The sequence below is a fragment of the Ranitomeya imitator genome, chromosome 8 (genome assembly GCF_032444005.1).
Source record: "Ranitomeya imitator isolate aRanImi1 chromosome 8, aRanImi1.pri, whole genome shotgun sequence".
NCBI classification, from domain to species: Eukaryota; Metazoa; Chordata; class Amphibia; order Anura; family Dendrobatidae; genus Ranitomeya; species Ranitomeya imitator.
The window spans coordinates 194,158,374-194,174,036 of NC_091289.1; the positions used below are offsets into that span (position 1 = coordinate 194,158,374).

The 15,663-nt window shown below is 45.3% G+C and overlaps 1 protein-coding gene across 1 annotated transcript in view; it reads left to right on the forward strand.

Annotated features, from left to right (window-relative positions):
• Positions 1 to 15,663, forward strand: part of ST6GALNAC3 (ST6 N-acetylgalactosaminide alpha-2,6-sialyltransferase 3) — a 225,296-nt gene that overhangs the window by 61,766 nt on the left and 147,867 nt on the right. The window contains exon 2 of the mRNA XM_069738303.1: positions 12,196 to 12,393. Coding sequence (XP_069594404.1) covers positions 12,196 to 12,393 — 198 coding nt within the window. The remainder of the gene's footprint in view (positions 1 to 12,195; positions 12,394 to 15,663) is intronic.

The window sequence follows — 15,663 nt, forward strand, 5'->3', positions numbered from 1 at the left end:
CTGCATGGAAAATTTGCACCTTATGAGGAAATGAAGGCCGCACCAAATTTAATGGAAACTCTGAGATCCTTATGGTTTTCTTTTCAAAGTCAATCTCTCTCTTTATTTTTTTTTTTTATTTAAAGGGGACATGTCAAAAAAAAATCTGTTTAATATAAGTCTACATTTGAGCAGGCCGTGCTTGTAATGAATGGCTTCCCATAGTGATCTTTATGATAATGGAGGGGCGATGGGCAAACAATTTGATACTCAGGCCTCACTATTTGTGAGACTTATCTGGCATTTAGACCAAGTTCACATAAGCGTAATACATTGAATACATTGCATGGTAGCATCCATAGGATCGCCTGCCTGCTGAATGTGATTTTTTTTTCCCAGTACATATAATAATCCATATGTAAAATAGGGGGCAGGTCAGTGAGGGATCAGTGACCTGTCAGAAGCCATACACATGAATACCTAATCAGAGCGCCACATGAAGACCTCCCAGAGGCCGCCCCGGAGCACAAGCATATCATAAACTGAAAACACAGATTGAACAAGAACCACAAGACAGATTTCATCACCAGGTATCAGTGTAATCGTATAAGGCCGGGGTCACACTTGCGAGTGCAATGTGAGAAACTCACCTCAATACCCGGCACTGCCGCCGGCGGTTAGGACCGGAGCGTTCAGCTGCATAGAAATCAAACTCTAGTCCCGAGTGCCGGCGGTAGCACCGAGTTTTGAGGCGAGAGACTCACGCAAGTTTTTCGCATTGCACTCGGAAGTGTGACCACAGCCTTTACGGCGCCAACCTGACACTGTCTGTAATTACTGAGCACAATCCTGCTGACGGGCACTTCAACCTACAAGAAAAGTCAGTATTTCAGACTCTTGACCAACTGAAGAAAAAACGCATAAATTCAAGATTTAACATATAGAGAACAGTTAATGACTCCTGGCTTACTGAAAATAGATGTCCGGTTATTTAAGTTAAAAATGCTGTGTTTGTCACAGGTTATAAAGTCATTTCTAAAGCTTTGGGACTCCAGCGAACCACAGTGAGAGCCACTATCCACAAATAGTGAAAACATGGAACAGTGGTGAACTTTCCCAGGATTGGCCGGTCCACGAACATTACTCCAAGTGCGCAGCAACGACTTGTCCAAGAGGTCACAAAAGACCCCACAACAACATCCAAAGAACTGCAGGCCTCACTTACCTCAGTAAAGGTCAGTGTTCATGACTCCACCATAAAAAAGAGACTGGGCAAAATTGGTCTGCGTGGCAGAGATCCAAGATGAAAACCACTACTGAGCAATAAGAACATAAAGGCTCGTCTCAAGTTTGCCAGAAAACATCTTGATGATCCCCAAGACTTTTGGGTGAATGCTCTGTTGACTGACGAGACAAAAGTTTAACTTTTTGAAAGGAGTATGTCCCTTTATGTAGAGTGTAGCAGTAACAGCATTTCAGAAAAGGAACATCATACCAACAGTAAAATATGGTGGTGGTCTGGGGCTGTTTTGCTGCTTCAGGATCCGGAAGACTTGCTGTGGTAAATGGAACCATGAATTCTGGCATCTACCAAAAAATCCTGAAGAAAAATGTCCGGCCTTCTGTTCGTGACCTCAAGCTGAAGCGCATTTGGGTTATGCAGCAGGTCAATGATCCGAAACACACCAGCAAGTCCACCTCTGATTGGCTTAAGAAAAACAAAATTAAGACTTTGGAGTGGCCTAGTCAAAACCGTGACCTTAATCCCATTGAGATGCTGAGGCATGACCTTAAAAAGACGGTTCATGCTCGGAAACCCTCCAATGTGGCTGAATTACAACAATTCAGCAAAGATGAGTGTCCAAAATTCTTCCAGATCATTGTTAAAAGCTCTTTGCCAGTTATCGCAAATATTTGATTGCAGTTGTTGTTTCTAAGGGTGGCCCAACCAGTTTGGGGGGGAGTGGGGGCAATCCCTTTTTCATGCAGGGTCCCTGTAGGTTTGGATTTCTTTTTCCCTTAATAATAAAGACCTTCATTTAAAAACTGCATTTTGTGTTTACTTGTGTTTTTCTTTGACTAATATTTACATTTGTTTGGTGATCTGAAACATTTAAGTGTGACAAACATGGAAAAGAATAGGAAATCAGGAAACAAACACTTTTTCACACCACTGTATATATAATATAAGTACTGCACTGATTTTTACTATCACTTTTCATGTCGTCCCATAAAATATCTAATGTCTGGCTGTAAGGCAACTAACTGCAGCAGGAGCCTCCCCCCATTGATGAATGCAATAATAAATAAATTGTTTCACTACATTGTATGTATCCCAAAATGGTGGCATTTAAAAAAATAAAAGTTATCCTGCAAATTATATGCCCTACAGGAAAAAATATGAACGTTATGGCTCTCAGAAGCTTGGGATGAAAAAATGATTTAAAAAATGCTGCGGTAAGGAGTTTAACGAATTGCCACCCCAGGAATCGGACTTGCCCTGCTACCTGTGTCCCCTGGTATTGCAGCATTGGCCACATGCCGGCCTGTCGGCAGTGACAGATTTCTTATAGAAGGAAAGACTCTTGCTTAGATTTACAGTACTTTTATTTTTTTCTTTATTATACTCATACATCGCGAGCTACTGGGACTCGTTTTTTTCACCATCTGTTCCAATGATGCCCTCCAGAATTGTCGAACAAGAGCATCATTCTGCTCACATTGTATTTCTGCAACTTTCTCTGCTTATCTCCAGCCAGACACACGAAGCGAGCGAGGTACCGCACGCCGCGCCCAATCTTCCTCTCTAAACAATGGTTGACATTCTTACCCCCTATATTTACCTTTCTCTACCAGCGACGCATCTCCCATCCGGCCGACTTCCAACCATGGGCAGAACTGCAATGTGAAATGAGCTGACCTCGGCACTAATGAGCCTCGTTTCGGTCATTTGCATACAAATATTCGTTGGTATTCCCATTTCATTTTATGTACGTAATCATCAAGGCTGCATAAATATTTAGCGAGGCCTATTTACATTTCATGGGATACGGAGGATTTGGTATTAATTTTTCACTGCGGTTTCATAAAAACAGTGATTAGACATGGAGCAAGTGATACTTTTCTTCCGGAGCCAATCAATACACACTAATATTATTCATGGGGTTAAATATGATTTCAGCTCAGTCCCACATTTGTAAGTGTGTGTTCTCCAAGATCAGAATGTTGTATGTACTTATTATGTTATCTTCTTTCCTGCTACTTAACGGGATATTCCGTTCTACAGAAATCATCACTTATCCTTTGTTAATCGTTGTGGGTCCCATCGCTGTGATGTCCATTCATTGCCAAAACAGGGTGTTACTATTATTGAACTCTGTGGATGTTACTATTATGGGCACGCTGGGGATGTCACTGTTGTGGTGGGCACCATGACTGTCATAGTTGTGGGCATACCATGGCTATTATTGGAATCGGGCACTGTAGATGTCCCTGTTATGGTGGGCACCGTGACTGTCATAGTTACGGGCATACCACGGCTGTTATTGGAATGGGGCACTGTAGATGTCCCTGTTGTGGTGGGCACCGTGACTGTCATAGTTACAGGCATACCATGGAAATTATTGTAATGGGGCACTGTAGATGGCACTGTTGTTGTGGGCACCGTGACTGTCATAGTTGTGGGCATACCATTGTTGTTATTGTTATGGGGGCACTGTAGATGTCCCTGTAATGGTGGGCTGGGCACCGTGACTGTCATAGTTGTGGGTATACCATGGCTATTACTGTAATGGGGCACTGTAGATGCTCCTGTTATGGTGGGCACTGTGACTGTCATAGTTACGGGCATACCATGGTTGTTATTGTTATGGGGCACTGTAGATGTCCCTGTTGTGGTGGGCACCGTGACTGTCATAGTTGTGGGCATACCATGGCAATTATTGTAATGGGGCACTGTAGATGGCACTGTTGTTGTGGGCACCGTGACTGTCATAGTTGTGGGCATACCATTGTTGTTATTGTTATGGGGGCACTGTAGATGTCCCTGTAATGGTGGGCTGGGCACCGTGACTGTCGTAGTTGTGGGTATACCATGGCTATTACTGTAATGGGGCACTGTAGATGCTCCTGTTATGGTGGGCACTGTGACTGTCATAGTTACGGGCATACCATGGTTGTTATTGTTATGGGGCACTGTAGATGTCCCTGTAATGGTGGGCACCTTGACTATCATAGTTATGGGCATACCATGGCTATTATTGTAATGGGGCACTGTAGATGCCCCTGTTATGGTCGGCACTGTGACTGCCATAGTTACGGGCATACCATGGTTGTTATTGTTATGGGGCACTGTAGATGTCCCTGTAATGGTGGGCACCTTGACTGTCATAGTTGTGGGCATACCATGGCTATTATTGTAATGGGGCACTGTAGATGCCCCTGTTATGGTCGGCACTGTGACTGTCATAGTTGTGGGCATACCATGGCTATTATTGTAATGGGGCACTGTAGATGCCCGTTATGGTGGGCACCGTGACTGTCATAGTTACGGGCTTACCATGTCTGTAATTGTTATGGGAAGTAAGCTGTGGAGACACCATCACGTGTTTCTCAACGCAAGCAATGAATAGCCAGGCCTTTCCGCGGGAAGGGCAGCATCCAATAAAGGAAAACATCCAATAAAGGAAAACCACCTATGCCAAGCATGGTATCCATCCACAGACAGCTGTTTCAGGGTTTTTGCCCCTCATCAGTGTGGAGTAGGAAACTGGTTATTAGGAGCAGTGCCTAGTAAAAGGCTGTGAAGGTACAGACGAATGACCTCGGGGAGACCAAAACATCCAACACCGCGGAGACACCATCACGTGTTTCTCAACGCAAGCAATGAATAGCCAGGCCTTTCGCCGGGAAGGAACAACCACGGGAAGGGCAGCATCCAATAAAGGAAAACATCCAATAAAGGAAAACCACCTATGCCAAGCATGGTATCCATCCACAGACAGCTGTTTCAGCTAGGCACTGCTCCTAATAGCCAGTTTCCTACTCCACACTGATGAGGGGCAAAAACCCTGAAACAGCTGTCTGTGGATGGATACCATGCTTGGCATAGGTGGTTTTCCTTTATTGGATGTTTTCCTTTATTGGATGCTGCCCTTCCCGTGGTTGTTCCTTCCCAGGGAAAGGCATGGCTATTCATTGCTTGCGTTGAGAAACACGTGATGGTGTCTCCGCAGCTTACTTTACATGCATTTGCATATTTCCCATAAGGGATGGGGGCAGTGTTCTGGATCACTGCGTTGAGAAACACGTGATGGTGTCTCCGCGGTGTTGGATGTTTTGGTCTCCCCGAGGTCATTCATCTGTACCTTCACTGTAATTGTTATGGGGGCACTGTGTCTAGGCAATCTTCCCGAGGGTGGGGGGTTCAGTTGGTTATAATCATTTCTGTGATACCTATATAATAGATTGACAGTTCCACAGTTCTAAGCTCTAGCTGACTGCGGATTTCTCCTCCGCTATGATAAGGGCCTATAGAAACCCGTCTTGTCCAGAAATATTTACTGGCGCTATAAATGTCCATGAGGCGGGAATCAATCATGTCGGCTTAGTCTATTGACGGAAGTCTCTGGAGTTCTCGGCTTCATACTTGAAATTCTACAGTATGAAACAGTAACTCCTCATCGTCTGGATGTGATGGTGTGACACGGTGATTTAGTGGACCCTGCGTTATGGGGCAGCGCGCACCTCTGCTCTGCTGCTGGGTGGGAGCGAATCGTCCTGCTGCCGGCTCAGCAGCAAACTACACAATCTCTCTGGATTTACTTGCTCGATCACATTGCATTGTTTCCTGTAGTGCCATTTTTTGGGGGTTTTGCTTCCATTTTGCACATGTTCACATCTGCCCCATGTTTACCTGTCGGCTGAGGCTGCTTCTCTTCTATGGAGGCATTATACCTTCACATATAGTCCTTCTTCCTCTATATTTTGGTTGATCATTGACTCGGTTATCTTTTCTTTTGATCTATGTTCTTATTTATTTAACTCCCTTAATTCTACAGCACTTTACAGACATAATTATCACTGTCCCCATTGGGGCTCACATTCCCTTATCAGTACGTATTTGGAGTGTAGGAGGAAACCGGAGAACCAGGAGGAAACCCACGCAAACACGGGGAGAACACACAAACTCCTTGTAGATGTTGTCCTTGCTAGGATTTGAACCCAGGACCCCAGCGCTGCAAAGCAACAGTGTTAACCACTGAGCCCCCGTGCTGCCCAGTTCTTACCTTTCACCACCAAATTGACTTATGTCTACAATTCTGAGGTTCAACCTGGGCATACCATGGCAATTATTGTAATGGGGCACTGTAGATGGCACTGTTGTTGTGGGCACCGTGACTGTCATAGTTGTGGGCATACCATTGTTGTTATTGTTATGGGGGCACTGTAGATGTCCCTGTAATGGTGGGCTGGGCACCGTGACTGTCGTAGTTGTGGGTATACCATGGCTATTACTGTAATGGGGCACTGTAGATGCTCCTGTTATGGTGGGCACTGTGACTGTCATAGTTACGGGCATACCATGGTTGTTATTGTTATGGGGCACTGTAGATGTCCCTGTAATGGTGGGCACCTTGACTGTCATAGTTGTGGGCATACCATGGCTATTATTGTAATGGGGCACTGTAGATGCCCCTGTTATGGTCGGCACTGTGACTGTCATAGTTGTGGGCATACCATGGCTATTATTGTAATGGGGCACTGTAGATGCCCATTATGGTGGGCACCGTGACTGTCATAGTTACGGGCTTACCATGTCTGTAATTGTTATGGGAAGTAAGCTGTGGAGACACCATCACGTGTTTCTCAACGCAAGCAATGAATAGCCAGGCCTTTCCCCGGGAAGGAACAACCACGGGAAGGGCAGCATCCAATAAAGGAAAACATCCAATAAAGGAAAACCACCTATGCCAAGCATGGTATCCATCCACAGACAGCTGTTTCAGGGTTTTTGCCCCTCATCAGTGTGGAGTAGGAAACTGGTTATTAGGAGCAGTGCCTAGTAAAAGGCTGTGAAGGTACAGACGAATGACCTCGGGGAGACCAAAACATCCAACACCGCAGAGACACCATCACGTGTTTCTCAACGCAGTGATCCAGAACACTGCCCCCATCCCTTATGGAAAATATGCAAATGCATGTAAAGTAAGCTGCGGAGACACCATCACGTGTTTCTCAACGCAAGCAATGAATAGCCAGGCCTTTCGCCGGGAAGGAACAACCACGGGAAGGGCAGCATCCAATAAAGGAAAACATCCAATAAAGGAAAACCACCTATGCCAAGCATGGTATCCATCCACAGACAGCTGTTTCAGCTAGGCACTGCTCCTAATAGCCAGTTTCCTACTCCACACTGATGAGGGGCAAAAACCCTGAAACAGCTGTCTGTGGATGGATACCATGCTTGGCATAGGTGGTTTTCCTTTATTGGATGTTTTCCTTTATTGGATGCTGCCCTTCCCGTGGTTGTTCCTTCCCAGGGAAAGGCCTGGCTATTCATTGCTTGCGTTGAGAAACACGTGATGGTGTCTCCGCAGCTTACTTTACATGCATTTGCATATTTCCCATAAGGGATGGGGGCAGTGTTCTGGATCACTGCGTTGAGAAACACGTGATGGTGTCTCCGCGGTGTTGGATGTTTTGGTCTCCCCGAGGTCATTCATCTGTACCTTCACTGTAATTGTTATGGGGGCACTGTGTCTAGGCAATCTTCCCGAGGGTGGGGGGTTCAGTTGGTTATAATCATTTCTGTGATACCTATATAATAGATTGACAGTTCCACAGTTCTAAGCTCTAGCTGACTGCGGATTTCTCCTCCGCTATGATAAGGGCCTATAGAAACCCGTCTTGTCCAGAAATATTTACTGGCGCTATAAATGTCCATGAGGCGGGAATCAATCATGTCGGCTTAGTCTATTGACGGAAGTCTCTGGAGTTCTCGGCTTCATACTTGAAATTCTACAGTATGAAACAGTAACTCCTCATCGTCTGGATGTGATGGTGTGACACGGTGATTTAGTGGACCCTGCGTTATGGGGCAGCGCGCACCTCTGCTCTGCTGCTGGGTGGGAGCGAATCGTCCTGCTGCCGGCTCAGCAGCAAACTACACAATCTCTCTGGATTTACTTGCTCGATCACATTGCATTGTTTCCTGTAGTGCCATTTTTTGGGGGGTTTGCTTCCATTTTGCACATGTTCACATCTGCCCCATGTTTACCTGTCGGCTGAGGCTGCTTCTCTTCTATGGAGGCATTATACCTTCACATATAGTCCTTCTTCCTCTATATTTTGGTTGATCATTGACTCGGTTATCTTTTCTTTTGATCTATGTTCTTATTTATTTAACTCCCTTAATTCTACAGCACTTTACAGACATAATTATCACTGTCCCCATTGGGGCTCACATTCCCTTATCAGTACGTATTTGGAGTGTAGGAGGAAACCGGAGAACCAGGAGGAAACCCACGCAAACACGGGGAGAACACACAAACTCCTTGTAGATGTTGTCCTTGCTAGGATTTGAACCCAGGACCCCAGCGCTGCAAAGCAACAGTGTTAACCACTGAGCCCCCGTGCTGCCCAGTTCTTACCTTTCACCACCAAATTGACTTATGTCTACAATTCTGAGGTTCAACCTGGGCATATCACCCTAATACAGTGTCGTGCCTCCAAATATTGAACCTGGGCCTTTCAACCCACCCCTTGGCATTGACTTCCATCTTGGCCTGAAATCTTAACCTCTATCCTGTCTTCTGATCTTGACTTGACAGCCCTAGTATTCTTCAATTCCATGCATTTGTACTAGTCATTCTAGCCTTCATGTTGGCATATTCCAGTGCCACTCTCCTGCCCAAGGAAACTGGCTTACTTCACACAACTGCTGGTGAATCAGGTCTCTATGATGACCGGCTCTGACGACAATAGGTAGCACCTTTAAAAAGTGAAGATAGAGCTGGATCTTCTTCAATGTGTACAAGATTCATTCTTTATAAACTGGTTCTCAACTGTTTTGACCCTAACTCAAACCTTTTATTTTGTCCTTTGGATTGTCCTCTGATACATCTTGTCTGACTCAGTTTTAATCTCTGGTAAGTTGTTATGACCTGAATATCTTTTCGGTGATGATCCCTGGCTTCATATAGACTCTGATTGCTCAACACACCAGACATTTTTATTGTGGTGAATAACTGGGGATATGTTTTTATCTTTTCTACTTTCGATTGTTCCCTAGTACTCCTGGTTTGACTCCTGGTATTGATCACTCATCTGTTATCTGGTTATGACTCGAGTACTCTTTTAAAGACAAGCTCAGGCTTCACATCAACTCTGATTCTTCACCACGCCAAACATTCTTTAAGGGGTCACCAACTGGTGACATCTCCATAGCTTTTCTCCTTCGGACTGTCTCCTGATACTTCTTGTCTGGCTCCTGACTTTGACATCTGGTCAATTATCTGGGTAATGTCCTGAGTACTCTTACAGTGACAAACCCTAGTTTTATGTTGACTAATTCCACCCCACTCAAGACCTTTTTATAGTGACCTAAGTGCATTTCTTGAGACTAGCCCTGGCCTCACATCAACTCTGATTCTTCATCACTCCAGACATTCTTAAAGTGGTCACCAACTGGAGACATCTCCTTAGCTTTTCTTCCTTGGCTCGTCCCCTGGTTTTCTTCGTATGACTCCCGTTGTTGACTTCTGGGCAGTTATTTGGTTCTGACCGGGGTACTCTTCCATTGTCAACACCTGGCTTCACTCTTGACACTGATTCCTCACCCATACAGACATTTTATAGTGGTCACTAACTGGTGACATCTCTGAGAATTACAATCTGGGAATTCGAAAGGGAAAGACCATAACTCACCAGGGAGTTCTACAGTAAAGAGCAAGCAGATTCCTTAGACATTGCTTTTTATTTTATCCACAAACTTGTGTTTATGGATCCACTTCTCTTTTCAAATTCATAGTAGATTCTTTATCCCATTGACTTTGACCTTAAGCTCAATCCTTGACTTTGCACTTGGGTTAACGACATTGACCTTGACAATAATGGAGAACCTATCGAGAGACCACCTACAATCTTCATTTTGTTTTGTTTTTTTTTCCCCTTTTAAGAATTTTTTTTCTTTGTGACTTCAGAGTAATCAGTGCTGATGGAAGAGTAATCATAAGTGATCAGACATATGAGAGGAAGGCAGACATCAAAGAGGAAAGGGGAAATGGCTCTAGAAAATGGAGCAGTCAAACCCTAGGTAGTTGTGGAGAGAGGAAAGCTATTACAGGTAATTTCTCTTATATCTTACTCGCAGAAAGCTTTTAATATAATTGTGTAGAACTTTTTTTTGTTGTTTTTCCTGGCAGATATTAAGAACAAAGAAAAGGTCTGGATATTACACCGGGGTGAGGCTTGGTAATATGGGTTCTGGCAGTAGGTGTTGGGATGAATGGGCATCATACTGGGCATTTACTAAAGCAGTGACCTCTGCACAGTGGTGGGATATTATCTTCTTCTAGAGTCTTCACAAGCAGAAATACATTGTGTTATTGAGGCAGAAAGATTCGACTTGAGATGCTTTGTGGTTTCCTGATTCTTAAAGGGGTATTTTCATCCTCTAATATTGCCATGATTCTAGGAAGAGAAGAAGCGACTGCTACTAAGATGCTGCTCCGTGCACAGCAGTTGGATAGGAGCGATGCTCTGCAGGGAAGACTGTGAAGGAGACGCAGCCCGGCTGACGGATCCACCACCTGTTAAGAAGTAATGGCGTAACCTAGTGATATGCTATCACTTCTGTTTTTGGAAAAAAAAACCTTTAGCGGACTGTTGTTCCGATAATGTAAAACTGACAGCGTCATTGTTTCTTATGGTCCCCTGGTTGCTGAGCACCATCTTGAATAGAGCTGAGGGGCACATGCTCAGCCTCCATTCATTGTCTTAAGGACTGACGATATCGGCTGAGCACTGTTCTCTGATGTTTCCATCAATTCCATAGACAATGAATAGAGCGGAGATTGAGCTCTGCACAAACTGGTTCCGGGGATCTAAATTTCCGTTCTTGGGATTGTTTAGCTTCCCATTATTTGTATCACAGAATTCTGTAATTTATGTCCTATTCGAAAGATAGGGGATTCGTTTTATGGAATAAGCCTCCAAGGCCCCCATACATACTAGAGAAAACTCAGCCGGACGTGACGATTTTTGACCATATTAGTTGACCATTTAATAGGTTTGGAGGACTTTTCTCTGGCACATGATTTTGGAGGAGAAATGGTGTGGACATGTGGTATTTCAGAAAGATTTAAGAAAAAAGGGGCTTCCCATTTTCTTATGAAAACGTGTATTCTCCACCTAAATGATCATGCATGTACATTAGGTGTCCACCGAATGAGCACTGGCTGAGTGCGCCACTTGTTACACACCTGTCCCAGGTGTCCAAAGGCTCCGCTCCGTTCTCCAGGGTCCGCTGCTCTCTGTTGTGCTCCATGTTGGGTTTTGAAGGTCATCAGGCATGGATCATCCTCTCCCTAGACCTACTGACACACAATCTTGGGATTGAGACTCCATAGTTCCTTGTTTGGTGTCCTCCATTATATGTACTACTGTATGTCATCTCGCATCCATCCCTGCTGGATTCCCCTCCATCTGACTGTCTGCTCCTGACTTCAGTAAGTCCTAGTCCTCACGATTTCGCATGTCCTCTGGAAGCTGCACCAACGCCTAAGGTCCGTCTGCCATCCCGGACCAGAGGCTTAGTGGATCCACCACCTCACCTGACGAGACCATACACCACCACTCACATAAGGAATGATACGGATGCTCTTTCGTTGTGTTTCCTTGTAAGACCATCCAGATTTCTTTACCACCTGTTGCAAAACTACAATTCCCAGCATGCTCTAATGCATTCTAGAAGCTGTGGTTTTGCAGAAACTGGAAAGCAGCAGTTTAGAGACTATTGACCTACAAAAGTCTCATAGAAAAGACCTGGGATCCCAGTGTTTTGTTTGTTGACTTGTCTCTTTGCTGTTGCTCGATGTTATCAGCCATTTACGAGTAAGAAGAGGCTAACCGCAGTGTGTAACATGTGATACATTTGTCATACAATCCAGATATGTCCTACGGCCTAACATTTGTCTCTCGTGCTGTTATTTGTAGAGGGTCCCCATGCTCGCCGTCAGCACCGTGTCCGTGTTCCTGTTCCTGGTCGTCCTCCGTCTCATCAATGAAGTCAATTTCCTCAAGCTGCTTTCCTGTTTTGGGCAGACAAGCGCCCAGTGCGTCCCTGCTCCGGCAATATGGCGGCATCGGCCTCTCACATATCATGGCGGGTACATTAACATAAAGACACATGAGGTAACGCACATTTTTTTAATTGATTTGATTTCCATTGAATTGGATTGCATTGATGCAGCGGGAGCACGACTGAGCCGAGCGTACATGTGTGAGCGCCGAGCGTACATGTGTGAGCGCCGAGCTCTTCTAAAGTGTAAGGCCATGTTTAGACAGCTACTGTGAGCTACATCCTGTTGTGATGGTGCAGAAGGACCATATTTTACAGTTATATGGAAAAGTTTGGGCACCCCTATTAATCTTAAGCTTAATGTTTTATAAAAATGTTTTTTTTGCAACAGCTATTTCAGTTTCATATATCTAATAACTGTTGGACACAGTAATGTTTCTGCCTTGAAATGAGGTTTATTGTACTAACAGAAAATGTGCAATCTGCATTCAAACTAAATTTGACAGGTGCATAAGTATGGGCACCCCACCAGAAAAGTGACATTAATATAATAGTAGATCCTCCTTTTGCTGCCGCTTGCAATGGAGCGGTCCCGGGAGCGTGGGGAGGAGCGAGAAAGGCGGCGGATGGTGAGTATAGCAGGACTTCCAACGGGCCTTCGGAAGGTGAGTATATGTTTTTTGTCCTTGTCGCACACCAGCCCTGGGACAGGACGGGAAGCTGCCGCTTGCAATGGAGCAGTCCCGGGAGCGTGGCGAGGAGCGAGAAAGGCGGCGGAGGGTGAGTATAGCAGGTTTATTGTTTTTTTTTACTATTTTTAACATGATCTATTTTTACTATTGATGCCGCATAGGCAGCATCAATAGTAAATAGTTGGGGACACACAGGGTTAATAGCAGCGGTAACGGAGTGCGTTACACCGCGGGCCGTTACCGCTGCCATTAACCCTGTGTGAGCGGTGAGTGGAGGGGATTACGGAGCGGGCGCCGGGCAGTGACTGCAGGGGAGTAGGGGAGGGACTAATCGGACTGTGGCCGTCAATGATTGGTCGCGGCAGCCATGACAGGCAGCTGCCGAGACCAATCAGCGAACGAATAACCGTGACAGAAGGACAGACAGACAGAAGTGACCCTTAGACAATTATGTATATAGATATTATTATTTCCAGCCCCCACTAGGGAGAGCTCACTGCATATATATTTATACAGTCACCACTAGAGGGAGCTCACTACATACAGATTTATACAGCCATCACTAGAAGGAGCTCACTGCATATATATCTATACTGCCCCCACTAGGGTGAGCTCACTACATATATATCTATACTGCCCCCACTAGGGGGAGCTCACTACATATATATTTATACTGCCCCCCACTAGGGGGAGCTCACTACATATGTATTTGTACTGCCCCCCACTAGTGGGAGCTCACTACATATATATTTATACTGCCCCCCACTAGGGGGAGCTCACTACATATATATCTATACTGCCCCCACTAGGGGGAGCTCACTACATATATATCTATACTGCCCCCACTAGGGTGAGCTCACTACATATATATCTATACTGCCCCCACTAGGGGGAGCTCACTACATATATATTTATACTGCCCCCCACTAGGGGGAGCTCACTACATATGTATTTGTACTGCCCCCCACTAGTGGGAGCTCACTACATATATATTTATACTGCCCCCCACTAGGGGGAGCTCACTACATATATATCTATACTGCCCCCACTAGGGTGAGCTCACTACATATATATCTATAATGCCCCCACTAGGGGGAGCTCACTACATATATATTTATACTGCCCCCCACTAGGGGGAGCTCACTACATATGTATTTGTACTGCCCCCCACTAGTGGGAGCTCACTACATATATATTTATACTGCCCCCCACTAGGGGGAGCTCACTACATATGTATTTGTACTGCCCCCCACTAGTGGGAGCTCACTACATATATATTTATACTGCCTCCCACTAGGGGGAGCTCACTACATATATATCTATACTGCCCCCACTAGTGGGAGCTCACTACATATATATTTATACTGCCCCCCACTAGGGGGAGCTCACTACATATATATCTATACTGCCCCCACTAGGGAGAGCTCACTACATATATATTTATACTGCCCCCCCACTAGGGGGAGCTCACTACATATGTATTTGTACTGCCCCCCACTAGAGGGAGCTCACTACATACAGATTTATACAGCCATCACTAGAAGGAGCTCACTGCATATATATCTATACTGCCCCCACTAGGGGGAGCTCACTACATATATATCTATACTGCCCCCACTAGGGGGAGCTCACTACATATATATTTATACTGCCCCCCACTAGGGGGAGCTCACTACATATGTATTTGTACTGCCCCCCACTAGTGGGAGCTCACTACATATATATTTATACTGCCCCTCACTAGGGGGAGCTCACTACATATATATCTATACTGCCCCCACTAGGGAGAGCTCACTACATATATATTTATACTGCCCCCCCACTAGGGGGAGCTCACTACATATGTATTTGTACTGCCCCCCACTAGTGGGAGCTCACTACATATATATTTATACTGCCCCCCACTAGGGGGAGCTCACTACATATATATCTATACTGCCCCCACTAGTGGGAGCTCACTACATATATATTTATACTGCCCCCCACTAGGGGGAGCTCACTACATATGTATTTGTACTGCCCCCCACTAGTGGGAGCTCACTACATATATATTTATACTGCCCCCCACTAGGGGGAGCTCACTACATATATATCTATACTGCCCCCGCTAGGGGAAGCTCACTACATATATATGTATACTGCCCCCCACTAGGGGGAGCTCACTACATATGTATTTGTACTGCCCCCCACTAGTTGGAGCTCACTACATATGTATTTATACTGCCCCCCACTAGCGGGAGCTCACTACATATATATCTATACTGCCCCCACTAGGGGAAGCTCACTACATATATATGTATACTGCCCCCCACTAGGGGGAGCTCACTACATATGTATTTGTACTGCCCCCCACTAGTGGGAGCTCACTACATATATATTTATACTGCCCCCCACTAGGGGGAGCTCACTACATATATATCTATACTGCCCCCACTAGTGGGAGCTCACTACATATATATTTATACTGCCCCCCACTAGGGGGAGCTCACTACATATATATCTATACTGCCCCCACTAGGGAGAGCTCACTACATATATATTTATACTGCCCCCCCACTAGGGGGAGCTCACTACATATGTATTTGTACTGCCCCCCACTAGAGGGAGCTCACTACATACAGATTTATACAGCCATCACTAGAAGGAGCTCACTGCATATATATCTATACTGCCCCCACTAGGGGGAGCTCA